Consider the following 26,615-nt stretch of genomic DNA (forward strand, 5'->3'; position numbering starts at 1 on the left):
AATCCCCGAGTCGAGGCGGATCGGGAAACGCGTCACCCATACCCACAGTCTAGCTCATGGCTCGTATTTAGATCCGAATTTTTCGCTCATACTTTCCTCGTATCTTGAATTTCTCGTATACAGAGCTGTTCGTATCTTGAGGTTTCACCATATATATATATATATATATATATATATATATAGTGCATCCAGAAAGTATTCACAGCGCATCACTTTTTCCACATTTTATGTTACAGCCTTATTCCAAAATGGATTAAATTCATTTTTTTCCTCAGAATTCTACACACAACACCCCAAAAAAGTTTACATGAGGTTTTTGCAAATTTATTAAAAATAAAAAAAACTGAGTAATCTCATGTACATATGTTCACAGCCTTAGCCATGAAGCTCAAAATTGAGCTCAGGTGCATCCTGTTTCCCCTGATCATCCTTGAGATATTTCTGCAGCTTAATTGGAGTCCACCTGTGGTAAATTCAGTTGATTGAACATGATTTGGAAAGGCACACACCTGTCTATATAAGGTCCCACAGTTGACAGTTCATGTCAGAGCACAAACCAAGCATGAAGTCAAAGGAATTGTCTGTAGACCTTCGAGACAGGATTTTCTCAAGTCACAAATATGGGGAAGGTTACAAAAAATTTCTGCTGCTTTGAAGGACCCAATGAGCACAGTGGCCTCCATCATCCATAAGTGGAAGAAGTTCGAAACCACCAGGACTCTTCCTACAGCTGGCCGGCCATCTAAACTGAGCAATACGGGGAGAAGGGCCTTCGTCAAGGAGGCGACCAAGAACCCGATGGTCACTCTTTCAGAGTTCCAGAGGTCCTCTGTGGAGAGAGAAGAACCTTCCTGAAGGACAACCATCTCTGCAGCAATCCACCAATCAGGCCTGTATAGTAAAGTGACCAGACGGAAGCCACTTCTTAGTAAAAGGCACATGGCAGCCCGCCTGGAGTTTGCCAAAAGGCACCTGAAGGACTCTCAGACCATGAGAAACAAAATTCTCTGGTCTGTTGAGACAAAGATTGAACTCTTTGGTGTGAATGCCAGGTGTCACGTTTGGAGGAAACCAGGCACCACTCGTCACCAGGACAATACCGTCCCTACAGTGAAGCATGGTGGTGGCAGCATCATGATGTGGGGATGTTTTTCAGTGGCAGGAACTGGGAGACTAGTCAGCATAAAGGGAAAGATGACTGCAGCAATGTACAGAGACATCCTGGATGAAAACCTGCTCCAGAGCGCTCTTGACCTCAGACTGGGGCGACGGTTCATCTTTCAGCAGGACAACGATCCTAAGCACACGGCACAGGTTTCAAAGGAGTGGTTTCAGGACAACTCTGTGAATGTCCTTGAGTGGCCCAGCCAGATCCCAGACTTGAATCCTTTTGAACATCTCTGGAGAGATCTTAAAATGGCTGTGCACCGACACTTCCCATCCAACCTGATGGAGCTTGAGAGGTGCTGCAAAGAGGAATGGGCAAAACTGGCCAAGGATAGGTGTGCAAAGCTTGTGGCATCATATTCAAAAAGACTTGAGGCTGTAATTGCTGCTGAAGGTGCATCGACAAAGTATTGAGCAAAGGCTGTGAATACTTATGTACATGTGATTTCTCAGTTTTTTAATTTTTAATAAATTTGCAAAAACCTCAAGTAAACTTTTTTCACGTTGTCATTATGGGGTGTTGTGTGTAGAATTCTGAGGAAAAAAATGAATTTAATTGATTTTGGAATAAGGCTGTAACATAACAAAATGTGGAAAAAGTGATGCGCTGTGAATACTTTCCGGATGCACTGTATATATATATATATCCACACACACAGTGGAACCTCTAGATACGATCACCTCTGTATACGAGAAATTGAAGATAAGAGGAAAGTATGAGCGAAAAATTTGTATCTAACATACGAGCATTGGCTCGAGTAACGAGCCACGAGCCAGGCTGTGGTTATGTGTGACACGTTTCCCGATCCGCCTTGACTCGGGGATTCACCCAAGCTGACGCTGCCAGCCTGTCAGCTCACTCAGTGTTCCTTGTTCTCCCTTAGCGTGAGGATCTACGCGTTTGTGCGCTTGTGATTTCATTGTTTCGCTGTAGCAGTTCGCTATATTAGCGTATCCAAAAATATCGTGGACATGGAGTCGGAGAATAGGAGACGATTGCGAGCAAGAGAGAGAAGAACCATCAGCTCAGTTATGCTCACATGACGCTCAGCAGACAAAGTGTATCCATACTACTTGTATTGCAAGACATCGCTCGTTTTATCAAGTCAAAATTAATTTAAAAATTTAGCTCGTCTTGCAAAACACTCGTAAACCGAGGTTCCACTTGTATATATTATTTACTAGCAAAATACCCGCGCTTCGCAGCGGAGAAGTAGTGTGTTAAAGAAGCAATGAAAAAGAAAAGGAAACATTTTGAAAATAACGTAACATGATTGTCAATGTAATTGTTTTGTCACTGTTGTGAGTGATGAGTGTTGTCATATATATATATATCTAAATATATACACATACATATACACACACACATAAATACATACACACATACATAAATACATACACACACATATATACACACAAATACATATATATATATACATACATATACACACACATATATAAACATATATATACATATCTACATATATACACACACAGCTATTTTGTATCAGTGCAATACGCTGCTTGTTAAAACGGATGACTCCTGCTCTTACGTGCAAGTCTGCGTGGATATTATGAACTATCGTATTTGTTCAAGTTCTATTTAAATTTTAAATAGAAGGAATTTTTATTTAGTCGACAGAAATATCTTTGGTAGGAATGGTAAAAACAGACAGGAATATTATTTGTGAATAAATCAACTCAAACCTTAAACAACTTATAATATTTTGCTCTCCATAAAAATATATCCTGTCAAAATTATACAAATTCAAATATGAACATGCTGCATAACAAAACCTAGAAATATAAATAAAATGTGTTCCTTTCAGCAATAACAAATCAAATCATTCAGTTGTCTTTGCTCATATGTCATTTTAGAGCTGGACGCCTGGCATCTTTTTTTGGCCACAGGTTCGTTTCTGTTTGGTGTGAGGTTCTGTGTTGTGGAGATTCTCAGGATGGATTGCAGGTGCTCATCAGTGAGGCGACTCCTGTGTGCTGTTTTGTTAGTCTTTATCACTGAGAAGAGCTTCTCACACAGATATGTGCTACCAAACATGCACAAGGTTCGAGCCGCATGTAGACGGACTTTTTTGTTCTTCAAAGTCACCAAAGCGCCGTGCAAACTCAGTGCGCTCAGTTTATCAGCAAAGTGCGTATTTGGGAACACCGTAGTGACGACTTGGTTTAACATTACTTGGCAACAGGGAAAGTGGGGCAAGGTGAACTGGTGCATTTGTGTCTCCCATAAAAGCAGCTTCACTTGAAATCACTTTGTGATTGTGCACGGGTTAAAACGTCCGCTGAAGTGTCAGATTCTTATTTAATTATGCTGCTTTCTGTATCTTCTGCATTGCATTCAGGTTACCCTGATGTTTTGTCTCATAGTGCCGCCTTAGATTAAATTCTGTAATTACAGCCACATTAGCTCCACAAATGAGACACACGGGTTCAGTAAACATATACTCAGCCTCCCATCGGTTTTAAAGGCTCTATTTTCAGAATCAACTTTTCTCTTCAGCATCGTGTGAGCTAGCTTCACAATAACTTGCAGCATCATAAGGTAGACTTGATTAACGCGTAAGTGTTCGCAAGGCAGCTGAAGCGCTGCATTATGGGATCTGTAGTTTATTGTGTTACCAGCGCTTCATATACCCGGCTTTAATAACAATAATACAGTATATAAAATGATCTCGCCGGATATAATTACATGCCGGCCGGATGTGGCCCGCTGCCCTTGAGTTTGACACATATGGACTAAATAGAACTTGAAAAGATATATTTTTCAAATGTGATCGCGCAATTCAGATAGAGTTGACGCAAGACTACAGCCTGCATGCCTCAATAAGTCATCCTCCCTCGCTCTTACTTTTTACCGCTCATCTAATGAATACACTGAGTATGGCTTTACCAAAACAATCATTGATGGCAAATAAAGTATCCATTATTCGAGTATGTAGATCGGGATATATATATATATATATATATATATATACCAGCGTCGCAGCGAGAAGTAGTGTGTTAAAAAGCTAGAAAAGAAAAGGGAACATTTTAAAAATAACGTAACATGACTGTCAATATACAGTATTTGTTTTGTGAGTGTTACTGAGTGTTGCTGTCATCAAGGATTTGATTATCATTATTTCTTTCAATCAGGTTCGTATTTGTAGGATGTGTTGTGTTCAAGTTACATTCCGTGTTTGTCAATCGCTGTAAAGATGACAGGTTTCATTCATCGATTCGTTTCTTACTGCATCAATAAACAGCTCGTCTTCTTCTTTATCTGAGACCTGACACACTGCATGCACGGGTTTTTTTTACACTGTCTTCCTTTAGCGGGACATTGACTTTTTCCAACGTGTGCTTTGTTTCCGCAGTAGTTGGATTTATGAATATGCTTGTATGTATGAGACGCTTCATATTTTTGCTGCCTTTTCAATTGTGTAATTCGGTTTTGTTCAGCTCTTTGGAACTGTTGCTTTTATCTGTGCACTGCGTCAGTTCACGTGAGCCACTCGGTGTACATGCATCGAAGGTTCCCAGCTGTGCTGGTGCCATCTCGTGCTATGTCCATGGCTGTATTTAATGTTACCTTAGTCCTGGCACTTAAAACTTTCTCTCGCAGTTTCGCTGAGTTTGTGTCAAACACCACCCTGACCATCTCATCTTCCTCTCCATAAGCACAGTCCTTCACCCGTGGCAGTTTGCTATTGGATTGCCGCTGACGGACGGCCTTATATGGGCAGGCACTAAATTACAAACGCCAGCGAAGCCTGTCTATGAACTTAATTCAAAGTGTAGATGTACATCGTGCTTTGTTTCCGAAGTAGCAGAACTCATGAATATGGTTGTATATGTCACTCGCCGCTTCTTATTGTTTCGCTGCCTTCTCAATTATATAATGCATGTTTTCTTCAGCGCTTTTTGAGGTCTTCCTGGTTTTCTATGTACTGCGTGATTACGTGGGAGGCGTGATGATGTCACACTAAACTCCCCCACGGCGTTGAAGCTCATCTCCATTACAGTAAATGGAGAAAACTGCTTCCAGTTATGACCATTACGCGTAGAATTTCGATATAAAACCTGCCCAACTTTTGTAAGGAAGCTGTAAGGAATGAACCTGCCAAATTTCAGCCTTCCACCCACACGGGAAGTTGGAGAATTAGTGATGAGTGAGTGAGTGAGGGCTTTGCCTTTTATTAGTATAGATCAGTGTTATTTGTTAGGAAAATTGATTTTTATGTTGATATTTTTGGGGGTGCGGAATGGATTAACTGGATTTCCATTATTTTCAATGGGGAAGTTTGTTCTAGATACGAAATTAAGCTATACAAGCTCAGTGCTGGAACAAATTAAACTCATATCTCGAGGTTCCACTATCTATATATATATATATATATATATATATATATATATAATCTTTGTATAATCTGTACTAATAAAAGGCAAAGCCCTCACTCATCACTAATTCCCCAACTTCCCGTGTAGGTAGAAGACTGAAATTTGCCAGGTTCATTCCTTACAGCTTACTTACAAGAGTTAAGTAGGTTTCTTTTCGAAATTCTACACGTAACGGTCATAACGGTCGACAACGTCCGCCATGTTGAACTTTCTTATTTATGGCCCCATCTTCAGGAAATTTGGTAGGCAGCTTCCCTGCGCTAACCAAAACCGATGTACGTACTTATTTCGATGGTATGACGCCACTGTCGGCCACCATATTGAACTTTTCAATGGTCTTTGTTACTTATGGGCCCATCTTCAAGAAATTTGGTACGCGGGTTCCCAACGCTAACTGAATCCTACTTACGTACATATATACATCCATAGTCTGCAGCTCGGTTACCGTGTGAGGTGGCGTTGGGTGCCCCATCCCAACGCCTCCCACGTTGTTGGCTGCCTGCCTATATAAGGTCGCCCGGCGCTCCAGTCTCTACATTCCCTTCCTTGCTACGCCACGGGATTCACGTCTCCCTGCTGATAACTACAGCCTTTTAATTTAATCCACGGCTTCTCCACTGTTTTATTGTTCATTTATTACGATTATAGTTATTGTGTAGGTATTTTAGACTTACTTTACATTGTTCAGGTACCCATTTCCTTTATCATTCCAATCGTACCCCCATTAACATGTCTATCGAGGTGATCACCATCGATCAAAGAACTGTCACTTACCGAGTGGTTTCTATGCCTGGAGATGGCACCTACCTTTTCCATTCTCTTTGTTACATATTACCCGGCCATATTAGGCTCACTGTTGATATCCGGAGGAACATTGTGTCTTATGTATTGAATGACTGGGACAGGTTCAAGGTGTGGACTGATGATGGTACAGGAGATAATTATACTACACAGGAGCACTATAAGAGTGAAATGCTTAGGCCCTTCACCTATGGTTCTGCATGTGAGTTGATGGCTGCCGCTGAATTGTTCAGTTGTCGCTTTCAAGTGTACCGAAATGGCCAAATATTTTACACCTTTCGACAACCGCCAATGCCTCTTAAACATTTTAGATTCACAGGTGACGATTTCAGTAGTGGACACTTTGATGTTTATAAATGTTTAAACTCTCAAAAGCTGGATGTGAAGTTATTGATGAAACCGGTTGTATACTTACAATGCTTGACAGATGCCGAATGTCTCTTCAACACAAGTCCTACAAATACTGTCGGAATTGAAACAAACCATGAAACTCAAACTGATTATGACAGCAGCAATCCAAGCTGTGAGATTTGAAACAAGATTACTCTTCACATGGCCAACTGTACGTTGCATGCTCAAGAGTAAGTTTAGCGCACAGCTTGGTCATATTATAACCGGAGGGCCAAACTCACAATGTGGTATACAAAGAGATCCTTAACAAATAATTATTGGTATATTTTCCCTCAGTTTAAAAAGGTTTAATTTTCTTCTTAATAAAAATTTTAAGGCAGTACTTCGCCGCTGGGAAGCGCGGGTATTTTGCTAGTATATATATATTAGGGTGTCCCAAAATTCACGCAAGAATTAATTTTGATAGACAACACAGGATTTTAATTAAAAATTGTAAATTTTTAATTGATTCATAAAATATACAGTATAGGGTTATGTACGTAATAGCATATCGGGTAAATGGCCTCCATGGCTTTGCTGGTACATACGCACTCTTTTGTCCAAATTTTCCATGACCATTTTGCATAAATGTTGCTGAGTTTCGTTGATACAGCGCTCAATTTCCTCCTTCAAAATGTGGTTGGTCGTGGGCTTGATGGCATAAACCTTAGACTTTTTATAAAACCCCAAAGAAAAAAAGTCCAATGGCTTTAAATCGCATGATCTGGACGGCCAATTCTGATCACCAAAACGGGAAATTACACGACCAGGAAATGACTCATGCAGTAATTGAATTGTTTCTCAGGCTGTATTGTATGTGGCACTGTCTTGTTGAAACCACATGTCGTCCACATCCATATCTTGCAATTTAGGCACAAAAAGCTGGATTATCATGTCACGATAGCGAGCACCATTAACTGTTATTGCCTGACCAGCCACATTTTCGAAGAAGAATGGTCCATTGATGCCTCCAGCCCAAAATCCGCACCAAACAGTGACACATTGTGGATGTATTTGTTTCTCAATAATCACTCTTGGATTTTCTGAACCCCAAATGCGACAATTTTGACGATTAACGAAGCCATCAAGATGAAAATGAGCCTCATCGCTGAAGATGATTTTGTTAGAAAAAAAATTGATGAAGTTAAATCACTATTCCGACCATATTTTGTTTGAAAATTGCGAACTGTAGCTGCCAAACCTTCATTATTTTTAAAATTCCTCAACGATGAAAACATGTTCTTTCATGTAGCGCTCCATTTTTAATAACCCTGAACTGTGAGCTGTCACGCTGTCTTTTTTTTTTTTCATTGGGAACACTTTACCGCACAAATGGCGCCAAATTCAAATCTTGTGTGGATTTTGGGACACCCGTTAGATATATATCTATCTATCGGCCGTAAGACTAAAGAGCCACTCATGAAAGAAAATCATAAGAGTTTCTGTGTGTGTGTGTGTGTGTGTGTGTTACGGGTAAAGCCAGAAATTGGGGAACCTAGCTTACCTGGGTAAAGCTTAATCCAGCATTATATACTTAAAGTAAAAACTTAAATTTCCATCAATCAATTAACCACCAGTGTCCTATTAACCGTCAGGGCAAAAAAAAAAATTGCGTATGCCAGCATCTACAGTTATTCTGTGTAGAAAACGCTTTTTACTCATTTCCTGCACCAACGTACCAAGAACCACAGTCCATAAGCCCAATACAGCAATTGGTCTTTTCTCTTTCTTATTCTTTGTCCTTTCTGCCTCCTCTCCTCTTCCGGAAAGTGTTGTCTATCCCTACCTTTATGTTGCACCTTGGAGTGCTTCAGGTGGTTGGTTAGCAAGTCTCTTTGTCAGGTGTGGTGAAAACCCAAAGTTGGGCTCTGCAGCTTCCATAGCTCCAGGGGGGTTATCCACAGAACAGAACCCATCAGGGCTGAGCCGCCAAGTACCAATTCCCATACAGCCCTGTGGGAATTCTTGGGACCATTACAACCCAGTGGGGCTGCCAAGTAGTTGTTCTGGGGAGATAGCGCCCTTCAAAAGCCATCTCCCCATGTCCTTCCTTTAATGAGTCATTGTGGCCAGATAAAGACTCTGCCATCCCTCACATATATGTATATGTGTGTGTATTTATTTAGATATTTGTCGCAGCTCCCATAATTGTACTAATATACACAGAAATCAAAGTATTACAACAGCATACTACTCACTCAACAATAATATAACACAAATAACAATATACGTTAAAATCAATTCACAGAAATTAAAAATGCAAAGAAACCAAAATAACAAAACAAGATTTAAATCCTATCCAAGAGAAAAGAAACAAAAAAGGGAAAAACATGAGCAGAAATAATGTATAGATTTTTATATATAATACAAAAAATGATAGGATATGGGATTTAACCACATGCCCAGCATGCCTAATATCACTTTACCACTAACTTTTATAAAAGGTGGATTCAGGTTCTTCAAGTTAAGCAAAGTATGGTTTTTGTGTTGTATAGGATATTATGACAAATTTTCCCACCACACATTGATCCCCTCTGGGGATATAAAGAATATTGCAAATATGTTAGTGAATTAGGAGTGATTGGGGCATCAAAGTGATTCGATAAGTATGTAACGATTTTTGTCCAAAATCCTGTTAATTTCCTGCCTTTCCAAATCATACAGCTTAGGGATGCTAGTGTTAAATCACAACTTTGCAAGCTAGATCTTGCCTTGGGTGCATTTAGAGTAATTTCAATGTGATTGATGAAGGATTTTAACTTGAATTTATTTTATTAACATAGTAAAGGTGTTTTTTTCCCTTCAGTGCATGACAGTAATTTTGGACAACAAACTAAGCCACCCTCTTCTTGAACAGCTATTACCAGTTCTTAAAAACAGCTTGCACGATCATTCCGAGAAAGTCAGAGTGGCTTTTGTGGATCTTTTGCAAAAAATTAAAGCTGTCAAAGCAGCTAAGGTAAGCATCTTTATCTATCTAAGTACCTGCAGACATTGGATACCTTTTGTTAATGTAGAAATAAATAATTATGGTTTGGTGCTGGTAGTCCTGAAAAAAGTTTGATAGGATATTTCATTAAATGCAAGATAAAACAGTTCTCTAATATTAAAAAGTTGAGGAAATGGACAGAAGTTGATCAACATACTGTTAGTAAGTGAATTTAAATTTATTTTTTAACTAAAGTGGTAGAAGATACATGTCTCTTATTTTTTAAAATATGCATCAATTTCTTGTTCTTTCCAGATGTGAAAACATGAGCAAATTAGTTTGAAACAAGCTCTATGTTCTGGCTTGTAAAATATCTCACTTTTTTATGAATTATTATTCACAATCTTCTTTCACAGCATGCTTAGTTTGTGTGTTGTTTTTTCTCCAATTCACTGTAGTCAACAAGAGAAAAATGGAAAAGAATTAACAATAGCCAAGTTTCCATCCAGTTTTTTGCGACGTTTTGTTATCAACAAACAGAATATACGTAAAAAAAAATTTGCGAAATTTGCTGTCTCCAGCCTGTTTCCATCTAACTGGCTTTTTAGCGATAAAATGGCGTGCGTGATGACGTCATCCCCCAAAAACGAACTGTCGCATAAGTTTTGTTGTATTGCGAAAAAAAATCTGCCCTTGAGCAGTTTCCATACATTATTTTGTGTATGTCACAAATTATCTACCTTTTGTTTTCCACGTTACACCCCCTCCACTAAAGAAAGGAACAAAGAAATGGAGAGATTATTCAGACAGTTTTTTTTTTTTGCCAGCTTACTGTTATTTCAGTTTCAGAAATAATTAGAATTATACATAATATCCGAAGACGACAGCAGAATGAAGCAGTTGCTTGTCCGATAGCCCTAGAGCTCGAAGAAAGTACCCCAGTGCGACAAAACCCACGGGTATGGGAGAGACGACGGAATAAGACCTTCTGGGAGGAGGTGGTGGAGAGACACTTTACAGAAAATCTCTGGCTGCAACATTTTAGAATGACACGGCCGACGTTTGAGATGTTGTGTGGATTCATCAGTCCTGATGTTTCGCCCATCACAGGTTGCCACCGACCACCGGTTCCAAACCAAAAGCGGATTGCCATCACCCTTTACAAGCTGGCAAAATGCGCTGAGTATAGAGTAGTTGGAGAAACTTTCGGGGTTAGTAAAACTACCATCCGTTGATGTGTATATGCTGTGTGCACCGCTATTAAAGAAAAATTAATGCGGCCTTATATCAGACTTCCGACTGTAGCGGAGGCCAATGAAATTGCATACCGCAATTCCTTGGTGCATCTTGTGCCACAGATTTACGGTGCGCTAGATGGCACGCATGTGCCTATTCTTCCCCCGACGGAAGGCTACAGCGATTACATTAATCGCAGAGGGTGGCCATCTATTGTTCTCCAGGCCCTTGTTGATGACAGGTGCATGATACGAGACATTTGCGTTGGCACTCCTGGAAGTGCCCATGATGCAGCTGTGTTTGCAGCATCGGATCTGTACAGGTGAGCCTACCTTTCAACATCCCTTCTCAGTGCAATAACAACTGAATTAGTACTGTAACCTGCTTCCCTTAAGGTTTTTAATTAAAACTGAAATTTGAATTAATACAAAATAACGACGTTTAATCAAAAAAAACTAAAGTTAATATTAATGAGAGAATTTCTCATATATGCTAAAACATCTGCCATTTAATAATAAGAAAAAAATGTTTAGATAATGAAACACATGGTTTATTAAATATTTTGACTGGCACAGTAAATTACCTTTGCGGTTTTTGTATTATTTAGACATCCTGAGAGACACCCCCAGGCTACAGATGTTGTGGAGGGAGTTCAGGTACCCCTTTTAGTAGCAGGAGACCCAGCCTATCCGCTACTGCATTGGCTCATCACGAGAAATAACGAGTCTCTTCATCAGACCATGTGAACCGCTCCGCTATTTGATTGCACGTGATGAAAATGTATCATGTGACACATTTATTTGCGTTAAAGCCCTTTTTTTCCGACAAAAAGTGTTTCCAATGTAGTTTTTGCGACATCTGAAGTATCGAATTGGAATTTATGTGCTAAAGTTAAACGGAAAAATATTATGTTGACATGTACAACATTTTATCGATAATTAGCATTTCCATCAGCTAAAATTTGAAGCGCTAAATATTTTTTCGCAAAAACTCCTTGGATGGAAAACTGGTTAATGTCAAACGTGTGAAAAACATGTTTGCATTGTTTTGTGACTGAAGTTCGTGAAAAGATGTATGTCTTTATAGTAATGGTTTCCTTATTTACCATTATGTACTTTTATGAATTTTCTAAACAAGCAAATCTGAATAGATAAATTAAGTAGTAAATAAGCAGAAAAAACATTAAAAACTAGGTTGAATTATGCAACCTTCTGTTGGCCGTCACAGCTTTCCTTTATAATGTAATGGGATTAACAGCACAGTGAATAGATGAAGCTTTCAAATGCTGTTTGAAGACACCATTCATTTAAATATTTGAAATCTCTGATCAGTATATTTGTGGTCATTATCATTGTCCTTCTCATCTGTTCTATCTTACTGTCAATGAAAATAAACATAAAGTTTGTTTTAGTTCATTCTGTTGTAACCATTTCAAAATGTGATTCTGTATTGTTTGTTCAATTATTGTTCAGTTTTCTAAGGATCTAAATGTAACAAAGTACATTATGATAAATGGAATATGTGGTAGTCCTTCATGCTTTAATAAAAAGAATTTTCAGATTATCATTTATTTTAAATTAGTTACCTATGTGTTTAATTATTTTGCTTTAGTTTTGGAAAGTGTGCTCAATGGAACATCTCTTGGTCAGACTTGAAATTGACTCTCCACCTGTTTCCAAGCGAATTGTGAACCTTCTTTTTAACTCCTTCTTCCCTGTTAATGAATCTGAAATAGTCTGGTGTGAGCGATGTGTTACACTAATTCAGATGAATCCAATGGCTGCAAGAAAGTTCTATCAGTATGCATATGTTTATACGGCCCCCACAAATATAGGTAAGATTTCATTAGATTGTGATCAAAAACAAGCATTCTTAATGAGACCATGGTGAAGTTATACATGATGATGATGATAAACAGTCTGTAATACTGCAGTATTATTTTTTGTGAAATTATAAATGATGCAGTATTTAAATAGCAACAAACAATCAAGATTTTTTTTTAAAATTTTGTTAAATGGAAATAAATTACTTTTTGAATGCATTTTTAAAGTAAAATGGATTAATTCCAAGCATTTTTAACAGTAGTATTGTAATTATTATATTTTTATAACTATTAGAGTATTGATGTTTTATAAAAGAGAGAGAGAGCACCGTATAGGTCTGGTTTATTTCATTTGCTGGGTAAATTATTGAATTAATTTATTTCTTTATGTTCTTAAAACAACAAAGGAAGACTAACAACGACTAAATGATTTGACAGTTTGTTTCAATTGTGTTTGGAAAAACTTCGTCCTGAATTCTGTTTTCAATGCAGCTTATTATTCGTACTTTCCAATTGTACTGTTAAAGATGAATTTTTAAAATTAGCTGCAAAAATTTTGCAATGTTAACATTGTTGATCCCTATGAGAATTTTGTAAGCCTTTTTATTATAATGTAAGACTTTTTTGAATTGGTGGAGAAAAACGTCTTGTGACTTTATATGTCAGAGAGAAAATTTTAAAATTGACCCTTAACTTACTGCACTCCGAAAGCAGTGAAGACATTTAAGCAGTAATGTTATATTTTGCCTTTGAGTTAACTGTAGAATATGAAGTGATTTGATTTGAGCAACTTGACCATAAAGCATTGCAGAATTCAATTCTGTATGAGACATACTGTAAAAATGAAGAAGCTCTTTAAGATGCTTACTGCAAGGGTGAGCCAAAAATTATCCGCACTGGGGCTGTAGAATTTATTTTAATCAACTTTCAGAAAAGACAAATACATCAAAAAATCATTTTTTGACATAATCTCCGTGCTTTCATTACACTTTGTCCATTTGCCAGCAAGCTTTCGTATTCCTTTTAATATAAATAATTTTAATATAACCGGAGTGCAGATGATTTTTGACTCACCCTCGTATAGCTACATAAAATGTTTTAATTTTGTCATATTTTTATTAATGCACACTAACTTCAACTAAACTAATATTTCACAAAGGCAGCTGTTCACAAGTCACACACACATGACGGCCATCTTTTTCACTTGCCTCCGCACCCTAACACCTATATTTAATCCCACATTGCTGCTTTAATAGAAGCCACAATATATACGAGTTATAGTTAAACTTTTTAACAGTCATTCACAATAGCACTATACAGATTTTGCGATTTAGTAACGCTTTAATTCAGTGTACGTACACATTTTGTGTATTTGAGAAGAACACCTATATGGACTAGAGCTGTCGCACTGGATATTACTACTCAAATAGAATTATAATCTGTTTTAAAATTATTCTTATTCGAAGGCAAACACGGACATTCGACTGTAAGATTTTTTTTTTTTTAATTAAAACCTTGCACTAATTTCAGTATCTTTTTACTCCTGACACGTTATGCTGCAATACTTCTGTTGTTTCACATCACTTCCATGGATTTTGATAGTTTATTTGTTAGTTTGCATTATCAGTTATAAAGTGGAGAAATTTTTCTACCACAGTGTTATGCCTTTTGGTTAATGGGCATATTAACAACAGCTTTTAAACATTTCTCTATTACCCAAAATGCATAACTTTGCTCCTGATCCTGTAAACGCAAGATCCCTGATTTGCTGGCTTATTTATATAAGCATTCATCATAGCAAACAATATATTATAATTATATATATATATATATATATATATATATATATATATATATATGTGTGTGTATATATATATATATATATATATGTATATGTGTATATATAAGTATATGTATTTTATATATATATATATATATATATATATATATATATATATATATATATATATATATGATCATAGCATCCATACTCCGAGTCTCGATCTGATTGTATGGGTAGTTACATACCAGGTAACGCATGTGGTTGGTCTGCAGTCTTCAGGCAGCATGTTAAGAAATGGGATAAAAAGGCTTGCAAGGTTCTATCCATCCTTTAGGTGGCGTCACTGGGGAAAAGTGAGGGGGCAGATTATACCATGTACAAGCCGGTATGAAAAAGTATTTATGTATATAGTTTATTCCAGATGTGAAACGTAAGACAAAAGCAACAACAAAAAAAAAAAAACGCACTGAACTTGCAAGGATACTTTTGCGTGCATACAAGATGTTTTCACGTAAATACAGGATACCTCTATGTACATACGAGATTTTTTCACATTCGTACAAGATACTTTCACGTACTTGCATACGAGATAAGGGTTACCCTATAAATTGTTTCACTGTGCTGTTCAGAGCTTACTTATTGACCAGACTTGGCGAACTTTATAATGAGTGTATGTGTTTTATTGGAATATCCCCAAGGATAGAACATTTTGTATTTTTAATATTTTACTAGTGGGGGAAAAACACATGGATCATTATAAAATAATAATAGGTCAAATGCATTTAATTATTGAGGTATGCATTTTAAGCTATTAATATATGTAATTCTTTAAATGTTTCACCATTTTGTAATGAATATGTAAGATTAATTTAAATGTGAATTCAGCAACATTAGATATGCTACAAAGAAAAACCAGGAGCTGTTCAGAGGTTTTGTTTCTCTTTAAATGGGAATTTCATGTACTGTCATTTCAAAACACTCCACTAAGACAATGACACTTAGCTGCCTTGGTGACCGAGCGTGACTCACCCTGTTTCTCTTTGGAAATGAAACTGGCTGAAATAAGCACAAAATTTCTAGGAAATTGAGGCTGGCATACCTGAAATTTGCGGGGGTTACGTTCCTAGCACGCCCGAGAATTGTGGAAAAACTGTGAATTTTGGATGTGGTTAAAAAAAAATGCCTATTTTTGTGCATTCAACCCTAAATATGCCCCCAGAACACATAAACTTCATATCAAACTCGGCTTAATACATTACCTATAAAAAGATTGTAAAGGTAAACCCATATACTGTACAGTACTGTACTGCTATGTCTCCCGCAGTGCTAGAATGTAAAATACAGATGTTACCGCTATATGTACTTTAATTCATGCAAGCACATTTTCTTTGGTATACAGTAAAATGTACGGGTACTCGCTAATAATGAATGATATTGATCATGATGATGAATTAGCTGTGCAGTATGATGCAGTGGATGTACAGCTGCTCAGGTGATGCCTCTGTTTCTATGATGTTCCTAAAGGTCTCGGGTACTTCTCTGCGGCTTCTTTGTCAGCAGATGTGCCTCTCCATGTAGAGAAATACTTTTAATATTGAATCGTTTCTGAAAATGATCAAACCATCTCTTACTGGCTTGAAATTCTTTGGGCTACGGTGCTGTTGATGGTCCTGATTGCGGTTCTTTGGTATCTTCTACATTGTCTCCTGTAGCGAACTGCTGGTACAGTTTCTGTGCTATCTCATGGATGATGTTACTGTCCAAGGAGATGTTCTTCTTCCTGCAGTCGGTGATCCACAATGCCAAGGCAGATTCCATCCTGATGATATTCTTATTTGTTACGATCGATACCTTTTTGGCACTATCACAGAAACTTACTGATACTGTACTCCTGATCGCTGCCTCGTTCTTCTTTATGTAGTGTACAGTACTTTCATTGATGCCATAATGGCGCACTACTGCGGCATACTTTTTAGTTCCCGGAACAAATCCAATAGTTTTACCTTCTCCTGAAGTGTCTTAAACCTCTTCTAGCACTTAGGCTGATTACCAGAAGCCTTAGAAAGCGCTGGGCATTTTGCAGCTTTAAAAAGAACAAAACGTAAAACATGAGAACACTCAGCTTGAACTGCATCACATTGCAGTAAGGAGAAATGAATAACGCTCTCGGATTGGCTACTTTCACCATCCCAAGCCACGTTTTCCTCTACGGTTGCTTCCTGTTATCTCTACAGTACAGTATTGCCACGAAAAAAGCCATAAAAAATTGCGGATGATATTTACGGTTCCACTAACAATTATTAATTAGGTTCTAAAGAAAAATCTGAGAACGACTGAGGCTACGAACTCTGAACTGCGACTTTGCGGGCGTCTACTGTACTCATATTATGTGTTATGGTTATGTCTTCTTGTTTTCTGTCAGAACCCAAACTGTTTGATTTTATTACTGGGGAGAGAACTAATTTCTAATGTTGGAAAACGTAAAACTAAATCCAGTGCTACTTATTGAAACCTTTTTAATGGTGTACAACTAAAGCACCAGGAAATTCTTGATCAATAAGGAAAGGAGCACACAGCAGCTAACTGCTATAGTGTAAATTTTTGCGTAAAATGGGATGATGGAGCAAAAAATTATGGTACTCTCAAATGCAACAGCTTATTTTGGTAGAAATGGGACATTTTTGCCCCATATTTGCCCCAACTTTTTACCTCAAATTTATTGAGCACATGGTAACAATAGCAGTTTTATCCTTGTTTATATGAAGAGCACTGTTGTTTTATATCTTTGTTGCATAAATATTTAAATTTTTTAGAAATTATTTTGTCTTTTTGTCTTCATTGTAGTGATGTAATTTGTTTATTAAACTTATTTCAGCAAAACTTATGCTGACTATTCGTCGATGCTTAAATACACTAATTCAGAAATCAATGAATGAAGAACAAGATGAAGCTTTGGAAAGCAACAAGGAAAATTCAAGTGTAAGTAAAATAATTTTCCTTTCAGAGCACTGTAAATGTATTGTTTTTTGTTTTTTTTAAATATATAGTCATTTTGTCTGTTTTTTTTTCTTAATTGTTTTGTTTGAACCAGTTTTTGTTATTATACAGCTGACACAAATTTAATCTGCACAAATCATTGACATTTTTTCCCATAAAATCTAAAAACATGCCCTTTAGCCCAGTATACCTTATTGGTTTCTTTTTGTCTATTTTGTTTAAACCCATGTTGAGATTAAACAGTCTGTGAGATGCTGCTGTCAGCTGCACTACCAGGGTAACTGTTCTACATAGAGCGATGAGTGAAGTTGACACCAACTTTAATTCACAGTGAAGCTCAAAAGCAAAATAGATGGTGTTTTCCTACCACCAAATTTCATGCATGTGTCTACCTGTCATTTAGTATTTAAATAAAGTTCTCTATTAAAATATACAGATACCTTTCTTTCTACATATTTACCTATACTGCTCAAAAAAATTAAAGGAACATTTATTTAATCAGAGTATAGCAACAAGTCAGTAAAATGTCTGAAATATTGACCTGGTCAGTTAAGTAACAGTGGGGGTTGTTAATCAGTTTTAGCTGCTTTGGTGAAATTAACAACAGGAGCACTAGAGAGGGAACAGTGGGACGACCCCCAAAACTGGAATGGTTTAACAGGTGGAGGCCACTGACATTTTTCTCTCTTCATCTGTTTTTTTTTTTTACTAGTTTTGCATTTGGCTGCGGTCAGTGTCACTACTGGTTGCATGAGGCGATACTGGACTCTACAGAGGTTGCACAGCTAGTCCAACTGCTCTGCCTTTGCCTGACGGTTTGCTTTGTCTCTCAGGACAATCTCAAGGGCATGGAGGAGATTCCCGGAGACAAGCAGTTACTCTAGGAGAGCTAATCAGGGCCGTAGAAGGTCCTTAACTTATCAGCAGGACCGGTATCTGCTGGTTTGGGCAAGGAGGAACAGAATGAGCACTGCCAGAGCCCTACAAAATGACCTCCAGCATGCCAGTGGTGTGAATGTTTCTGACCAAACAATCAGAAGACTTCATGATGGTGGCTTGAGGGCCCGGCATCCTCTAGTGGGCCCATTACTCACTGCCTGGAACCGTGGAGCTCAATTGGCATTTGCCATAGAATACCAGAATTGGCAGGTCCACCACTAGAACCCTGTGCTCTTCACAGTTGAGAGCAGGTTCACCCTGAGCACATGTGACAGACGTGAAAGGGTCTGGAGAAGTGTGGAATGTTATGCTGCCTGTAACATTGTTCAGCATGACCGGTTTGGTGGTGGGTCATTGATGATCTGGGGAGGCATATCCATGGAGGGACACACAGACCTCTACAGGCTAGACAATAACACCTTGACTGCCATTAGTTCTCGGGATGAAATCCTTGGACCCATTTTGCGAGCCCCTATGCTGGTGCAGTCGATCCTGAGTTCCTCCTGGTGCACAACAATGCCCTACCTCATGTGGCAAGAATATGCAGTGAGTTCCTGGAGGATGAAGGAATTGATAACATTGACTCGCCCCCAGGCTCACCTGACCTAAATCCAATAGAACACCTCTGGAACATTGTTTTAGTTCATCTGATACCGCCAGGTTGCACCTCAGACTCTCCAGGAGCTCAGTGATACCATCCGTCTTCTCATTAGGAGCATGCCCTGATGTTGACAGACATGCACACAAGCACTTGGGGGCCATATAAACTACTGAGTATGATTTGGAGTTGCTGCAATGAAATTCCAGCAAAATGGACTAGCCTGCTGTATCATTTTTTCACTTTGATTTTCAGGGTGTCTTTGAATTCAGCCCTCTGTAGATTGATAATTTTCATTTCCATCAAATGATGTTGGCATCCTTTCGTTCCTAACACATTACCCAGTCCAAATCAGTATAGATATCCAGCATAATTTGTTTTTCCCATTGAGATCTGATGTGTTTTCAGAGTGTTCCTTTAATTTTTTTGAGCAGTTTGTATAGTCACAGCACTCATTTCCTATCACATGCAGACATTTTTGAGGTGTTTTGTGGTTCTGTTAGTATGATGTCCACATTGATAGTTTAAAGACAATCTTGGCAATCCCAATCCTAAAGATGTGTTGTTACAGAAACAAAACTCAAAGCTTCATAACACATATGGATATTCTCACCCTTATCTGAAGAAATCATGTAAAGGGAAAAGACAGTTGCTAGGTAGCAGCCAGGGGAAGAGATTTCACTGAGGGACTACAGGAAAACCTAATGTACGGGGTGTGCACGATGGTGCATTTTGTTATATCTTTTTATGGAAATTAGGCAGTATCACATTTTAAGAAATACAAAACACTGCAGTTCTCTGTGGTGATGAGAGTGATAACAATAAAATAGAGATGATTTGACTGAAGTGCTGTGGCTTACCTGTGTTAAGCAGCTATGGAAAAAATTGAAATTTTTGAATGTGACAGTGTGGAATATTCTTAAATCAAAGGATCTAAGAGATAGTATTGTTGGACTGTCTTTTATTGTCTGTGGAAAAAAAGCTTAGATATATGCATAAAAAGAGGAATGGCCACAATGGAGTATAATAATCTGAAAAGACCAATATGTAATGTAAAATGAAGGAGAGTGGTACCCAGCTCAGTAATGTGAAATGTATTCTGTCTTTTCCAGTAAGTTAATGTTGGAGTTCATTTGAGGCCTTAGATGTTAAATCTGTAAGTTTCTAGAACAAAGGAAATTTATTGCACTGCTGTAAAGAGAAAAGATAGAAAGTCTATATGAGAATGATTTAACATGATTTGTTTAGGATTTTATTTAACACTATGGTTTAAATAGAACTACCTATGATAATATTAAGCATTGGTTGGACGCATCAGATAAACAGAAAGAGGCTGTTTTAGGTTCTGTATAGACATGATATGCCCAAAGTCATTTAGATACCCCTGCCTGCTTTATTTCATACCAATCTATAACAGTTACGGAGGGAAGAAAGGAGTTAAAGACAAAGGAATTGATAAATTACACAAATATAGAAAATATGAATGGATTTTTTGAATTGCAAGAAAAAATACTGGGTAAAAGAAGCAAGAAAACAAAATTAATTACATTAAGAGATGTTAAGGTGTATGTTTCTTTTTTCTGGTTTTTTTTTTGCGCTTGTCCACTCACTTTTTTCCCCCCTTTCCATCTTACTTAACCTATTGCCAATATTTTCAGCTTTCCTGTTTTTCTTATTGTGTCATAACAGTTCAAATATCTTGGAGTCGCAAGGACAAAATATACAGTGGGATGCAAAAGTTTGGGCAACCTTGTTAATAGTCATTATATTCCTGTATAAATTGTTGGTTGTTACGATAAAAAATGTCAGTTTTTATATCATATAGGAGACACACACAGTGATATTTGAGAAGTGAAATGAAGTTTATTGGATTTACAGAAAGTGTGCAATAATTGTTCAAACAAAATCAGGCAGGTGCATAAATTTGGGCACCACAAAAAAGAAATGAAATCAATATTTAGTAGGTCCGCCTTTTGCAGAAATTACAGCCTCTAAACGCTTCCTGTAGGTTCCAATGAGAGTCTGGATTGTGGTTGAAGGTATTTTGGACCATTTCTCTTTACAAAACATCTCTAGTTCATTCAGGTTTGATGGCTTCCGAGCATGGACATCTCTCTTTAACTCGCACCAAGAAAAGGGAAAAACCTCCAGTATGCGGCAGTCCTGTGGGCAAAAATGCCTTGTTGATGCTAGAGGTCAGAGGAGAATGGGCCGAGTGATTCAAGCTGATAGAAGAGCAACTTTGACTGAAATAACCACTCGTTACAACCGAGGTATGCAGCAAAGCATTTGTGAAGCCACAACACGCACAACCTTGAGGCGGATGGGCTACAACAGCAGAAGACCCCACTGGGTACCACTCATCTCCACTACAAATAGGAAAAAGAGGCTACAATTTGCACGAGCTCACCAAAATTGGACAGTTGAAGACTGGAATAATGTTGCCTGGTCTGATGAGTCTCAATTTCTGTTGAGACATTCAAATGGTAGAGTCAGAATTTGGTGTAAACAGAATGAGAACATGGATCCATCATGCCTTGTTACCACTGTGCAGACTGGTGGTGTAATGGTGTGGGGGATGTTTTCTTGGCATACTTTAGGCCCCTTAGTGCCAATTGGGCATCGTTTAAATGCCACGGGCTACCAGAGCATTATTTCTGACCATGTCCATCCCTTCACGACCACCATGTACCCATCCTCTGATGGCTACTTCCAGCAGGATAATGCACCATGTCACAAAGCTCGAATCATTTCAAATTGGTTTCTTGAACATGACCATGAGTTCACTGTACTAAAATGGCCCCCACAGTCGCCAGATCTCAACCCAATAGAGCATCTTTGGGATGTGGTGGAACGGGAGCTTCGTGCCCTGGATGTGCATCCCACAAATCTCCATCAACTGCAAGATGCTATCCTGTCAATATGGGCCAACATTTCTAAAGAATGCTTTCAGCACCTTGTTGAATCAATGCCACGTAGAATTAAGGCAGTTCTGAAGGCGAAAGGGGGTCAAACACCGTATTAGTATGGTGTTCCTGATAATCCTTTAGGTGAGTGTACACACACACACATTTTACCAGTCAAAATTTTTAGAACAACTCAGTTTTACTTCACATTTAATCAGTTGAAATGCAATAAATGGCCTAAAATGGTGACAAGATAAGCAGTAAATTGCCAGAGTTTTAAATTTAAACTTTAGGTTAGCAAAAACTGGAAAAAAAAATTCGGCGTGTTGCAAATGGGCCTTCTTTAGGGAGCAACTAACAAGTTACAACCTACAGATGTTCTGTAGCAATTAAAGTAAATTAAGACTTGCAAGTTGAAGCAAATAATTTGCACAGGTGTTCCAATTTTTTTGATTACTTTTAGTATTTATTTATTTGACGAGTCTTTACTCTTTCAGAATTTAGTTTTGTGTACTGTCCATGTAGCCAAGTGTATTTGAATTAGATTAATATTTTTGATTGCTCATTTGTTAGTAATGTAATTAATGATATTCTAATAAGATTATTTTAACATCTATAGAGTCAAATATTTTTATCTTGAATATTTCAGGTTTTGGAAGATGTTTTGTCTGTTCATGACACTGCCAGTGTAGCTGGACTTTTGGAAGTAATTGTTATTCTGTGGAGAACAATTCACAAATCTTTACAAATTAACAAAGATGCTTTCAATTTTACTGTTGCTAAATTTGCTTCTGTGATGCCGGAGTACTTGAAATTATTTCAGGTATGTTATTCATTGTTTGATCAGTTATGATACTTTCACTATCAAAGTTTAAATATGCTAATATCATACAATGTAGTTTAATTTGAACATTTATTTTGCAAATACATTGTGGCATAATGTAAATTAGCTTTGAGAGAAAATACACATTTGAGCTGTCATTTGTTTTTGTTTTTTTTTTTTGGCAATAATTATTCTTCATTCAGGATGGTGGATATGATTTATTGTGTGGGGGTACTGTGTATATTTTATATTAACTACACAGCCATCAGTGGCTATGTGCAAAAAGTTCTAAATAAGCTTAATATATAGGCTTAGATAAGAAATGACAGTTAAACAGCAGTTCATAATCCTGTAGACTGTGGAAAGTTTAAAAAAAAATAAAAAATAAGGTAAACAGCTTTTCACACAGTCAAACCCTCCCCTTGTTTTAGCACGGCTAGAAGTTTTACTTCTTTATGTATTTATTTTTTTATTTATTTACTTACACACACACACACACATATATACACACACACACACACACACACACATATATATATATATATATATATATATATATATATATATATATATATCTATTATAAAAATCTTGGGAGGGAGACGAGAGGTGATCTTCTCGGAAGACAAGGTAGTGAGACATCATTTAAAACAAGTTCACGGACATCTTACCTAGCAGTTGTTGTAATGCATTTGGCAGACACACTTCATGTGCTCCCAGCTGTTAAAACAATGACAAGCGGCAAGCAGAACATGCAGCTCGCTAGCAATCCTGCAGATGATCCGACCGCTTCTCCTTAGTATGTGTTGAACAAACCCACTGCCCTTTCACAGTGTGAGCGGCCGAGAAACGTGATGTGGCAAAAGGACAGCTGCTGTACAGGCTTTTAAATGATCAATGCTCAGTGCGCCAGCAGATGATCCGACTGCTTCTCCTTAGCGTGTGTTCATACCGCCCACCCAACAACCCCGTTCGCAATACAAGCAGCATTATGCGTCATGCGAGAAAGTGGTTTAACCACTCCCGGAGCCAGAAATAAAGGACAAGTATTGTTTTTACATAAGTTTTAAGGTAAAAGTGAAAATAATGCATATGTAACAATTCCCATGGAATAAAAACAATCTCTTTAAATTGTATATCTGGTAAACAAAACCTGGGGGTGGGGGAGCGAAGCCCCCTAGTGTATATGTATATACAGTACAACCCCAAAATTCACAGGGGTTATGTTCCTAGAGCACCCGTGAATTGTGAAAAACTACGACTTGGATGTGGTTAAAAAATGCCTTTTAAATGCTTATTTTTATAGTTTAAATCCTAAATACAGTATGCCCCCAAAGCACTTTAATTTCGTTGCAAACTCAGCTTAATACATTAATACATTACCTTAAAAAATTACCTTATTACATTTCCTAAAAACAATGTAAAGGTAAACCCATATACTGTACAGTACTGTACTGCTATGTCTCCCGTGGTGCTAGAATGTAAAATACCAATGTTATAATTCATGCAAGCGTGTTTTCTTTGATATGTGCTGTCTTTTTCTTTGTTATAAGTAGAGTAAATACATAATAATTTCAATTAATTAAAATACAGTAAAATGTACGGGTACTCGCCAATGATGAATGATACTGATGATGATGATGTAGCTGTGCAGTACAATGCAGAGGATTTAAAACTTCTTGGGTGGCGCCTCTTCTTCAGGTGCTTCAGGAGGAGTCGTATCTTTGGACGGGTCGTCTTCTGGTGGGGTTTCGTGCTGGCTTTTCTTTATAGGTTTTAAGAATGTTGTAATGGAAAGTTGCTACATTGTCTCCTGAAGCGAATTGCTAGTACAATTTCCGTGTTTTCTCACGGATGATGTTACCGTCCAAGGGGATGTTGTTCTTCCTGCTGCCGGTGATCCACAATGCCAAGGAAGATTCCATCCTGATGATATTTTTATTCCTTACGGTCTTTAATTTTTTGGCACTATCACAGAAACTTACAGATACAGTACTCCAGATCGCTGCTTCATTCTTCTTTATGTAGCGTACGGTGCTTTCTTTAATGCCATAGTGGTGTGCTACTACAGCATAACTTTTTAGTTCCTGGAGCAAATCCAGTAGTTCAACTTTCTCCTGAAGTGTTTTAAACTTCTTCTGGTGCTTAGGCTCAGTGCCAGAAGCCTTAGAAGGTGCAGGGCGTTTCGGCAATATCTTGTGCGTTTAGGAATAACAAAATGAATACAATAACAAAGTGGAAAACACGACGACACTCAGCTGAAGACGTGTCACAGGGCAGCAGTCAATCAGCAGCAAGGAGAAAGGAATAACGCTCTCGGATTGGCTATTTTCACCATCCCAAACCGCGTTTCCCTCAGTGGTTGCTTCCTGCTCTCTCTACAGCACAGTATTGCCACGGAAAAAGCCAGGTTTGCCTTGCCGTGCTCAGAAATATTGTTAATTTTCCAAATAAACGAAATTTATCATCTTTTATCAACATTAATCTTAATAAGCTGTATCTGAAAGTACACATGTATATTGATTTTCATGTTGAGGGCATTAAACATCATTGTAGAAAACTGTAAAACTGTACCTGCATGTTTGTATGTATGTATAATGGGTTTTGATAAATGAGCAAGCCATAATTTTCAATTAAGAAAAAAATAATCAATTTTTTTGTCCAGTTTCCTTATTTCAAGGCAGTCTGACATCTGTTAGTGTCTCAGTGAATAATCGGGCTAAGCAATTGAAATTCAATACTTTAAACAATCATACAAAACCATTTAAAGATTCATATACTAATTCAGTAACTGCCAAATCATGAAAAGCCTTGTGAATTCCGAAACACAGATAGGGGGGTTGTGCATAAAGTTTTTTTTCTTTCACTAAGATTCCCTGCATCCAGCCATCGGTTTCTTGAAGCCACTAACAGTACAATATTGTGAAGCTTCCCTTAATAAATTCTGTTCTTTGCCTTTTTTTTTTCTTGTAAAACATGCTTATTTTTTGTGTTCTACAAGCATTCTGTAATTGCCGGCAAAAACAATAATGGCCAAGTTGGAAGATCTCTGCACACCGCACCTGGTTTGTGATTAATCATCACTTGTAACTGGTCTGTGACATTACACCAACATGGGATTGCAGCCTTTGTGTGGGTATACTAAGGAGATTTATGTGTAGAGGCCTAATTAGTAGAAATAGCGGACCAAAATATTTTCATTGGTAAAATGGGTTGTGGTTATTGCCAGGGATATATAAGCTTGGTGGTCTAACAAGTGATTAGGACTTCTAAGACAAAATTTATTCTGAGACTAACTGTTAATATACTGTGCTTAGAACATTAGGACAATTGTGTTAAGAATGGGTCATTCAGACTGACAGGTACGTCCATTCTATTTACTTGGTGTTTCAAAAATATGTCACGAATTGAAAGATCCCTAAAGTCCTCCACTTCACCACACTACTTGGTAATTTATTCCATGTGTTTATAGTTCTTTGAATGTAGCAAAGCTTTCCATTAAATTGCAAAATCTGCCTTAAGTTTCTAACCATGTGTCTATGTTCTTGTTGCAGAATATATTTTAAAGTAACAGCTTAGATCCACTGTACTAATTCCCTTCTTAATTTCAAACACTTAGAGCATGTCATCTTTTAATCTCCTTCAACCTCTCCTCATAGCTCATACTTCTTAGTCCCTGAATCAGCCTAATTATTCTTCTCTGGATGTTTTCTAATGCTGCTATGTCTTTCAATAAGGAGACCAAAACTGTACACAGTACTCCAAGTGAGGCCTCACTATTGCACTATATAAGCTTAAGTGTAATGCCCTTAAACTTATATCATG

At 37.7% G+C, this 26,615-nt stretch overlaps 1 protein-coding gene across 1 annotated transcript in view; it reads left to right on the forward strand.

The window, feature by feature from the left end:
* The window catches only part of ncapg2 (non-SMC condensin II complex, subunit G2), an 82,077-nt gene that overhangs the window by 24,397 nt on the left and 31,065 nt on the right, over positions 1-26,615 (forward strand). Inside the window, exons 13-16 of the mRNA XM_039753608.1 lie at positions 9,566-9,718; positions 12,536-12,758; positions 17,405-17,508; positions 22,619-22,792. Of these exons, the coding sequence (XP_039609542.1) occupies positions 9,566-9,718; positions 12,536-12,758; positions 17,405-17,508; positions 22,619-22,792 (654 nt within the window). The remainder of the gene's footprint in view (positions 1-9,565; positions 9,719-12,535; positions 12,759-17,404; positions 17,509-22,618; positions 22,793-26,615) is intronic.

The sequence above is a fragment of the Polypterus senegalus genome, chromosome 5, assembly GCF_016835505.1.
Source record: "Polypterus senegalus isolate Bchr_013 chromosome 5, ASM1683550v1, whole genome shotgun sequence".
Lineage (NCBI taxonomy): Eukaryota > Metazoa > Chordata > Cladistia > Polypteriformes > Polypteridae > Polypterus > Polypterus senegalus.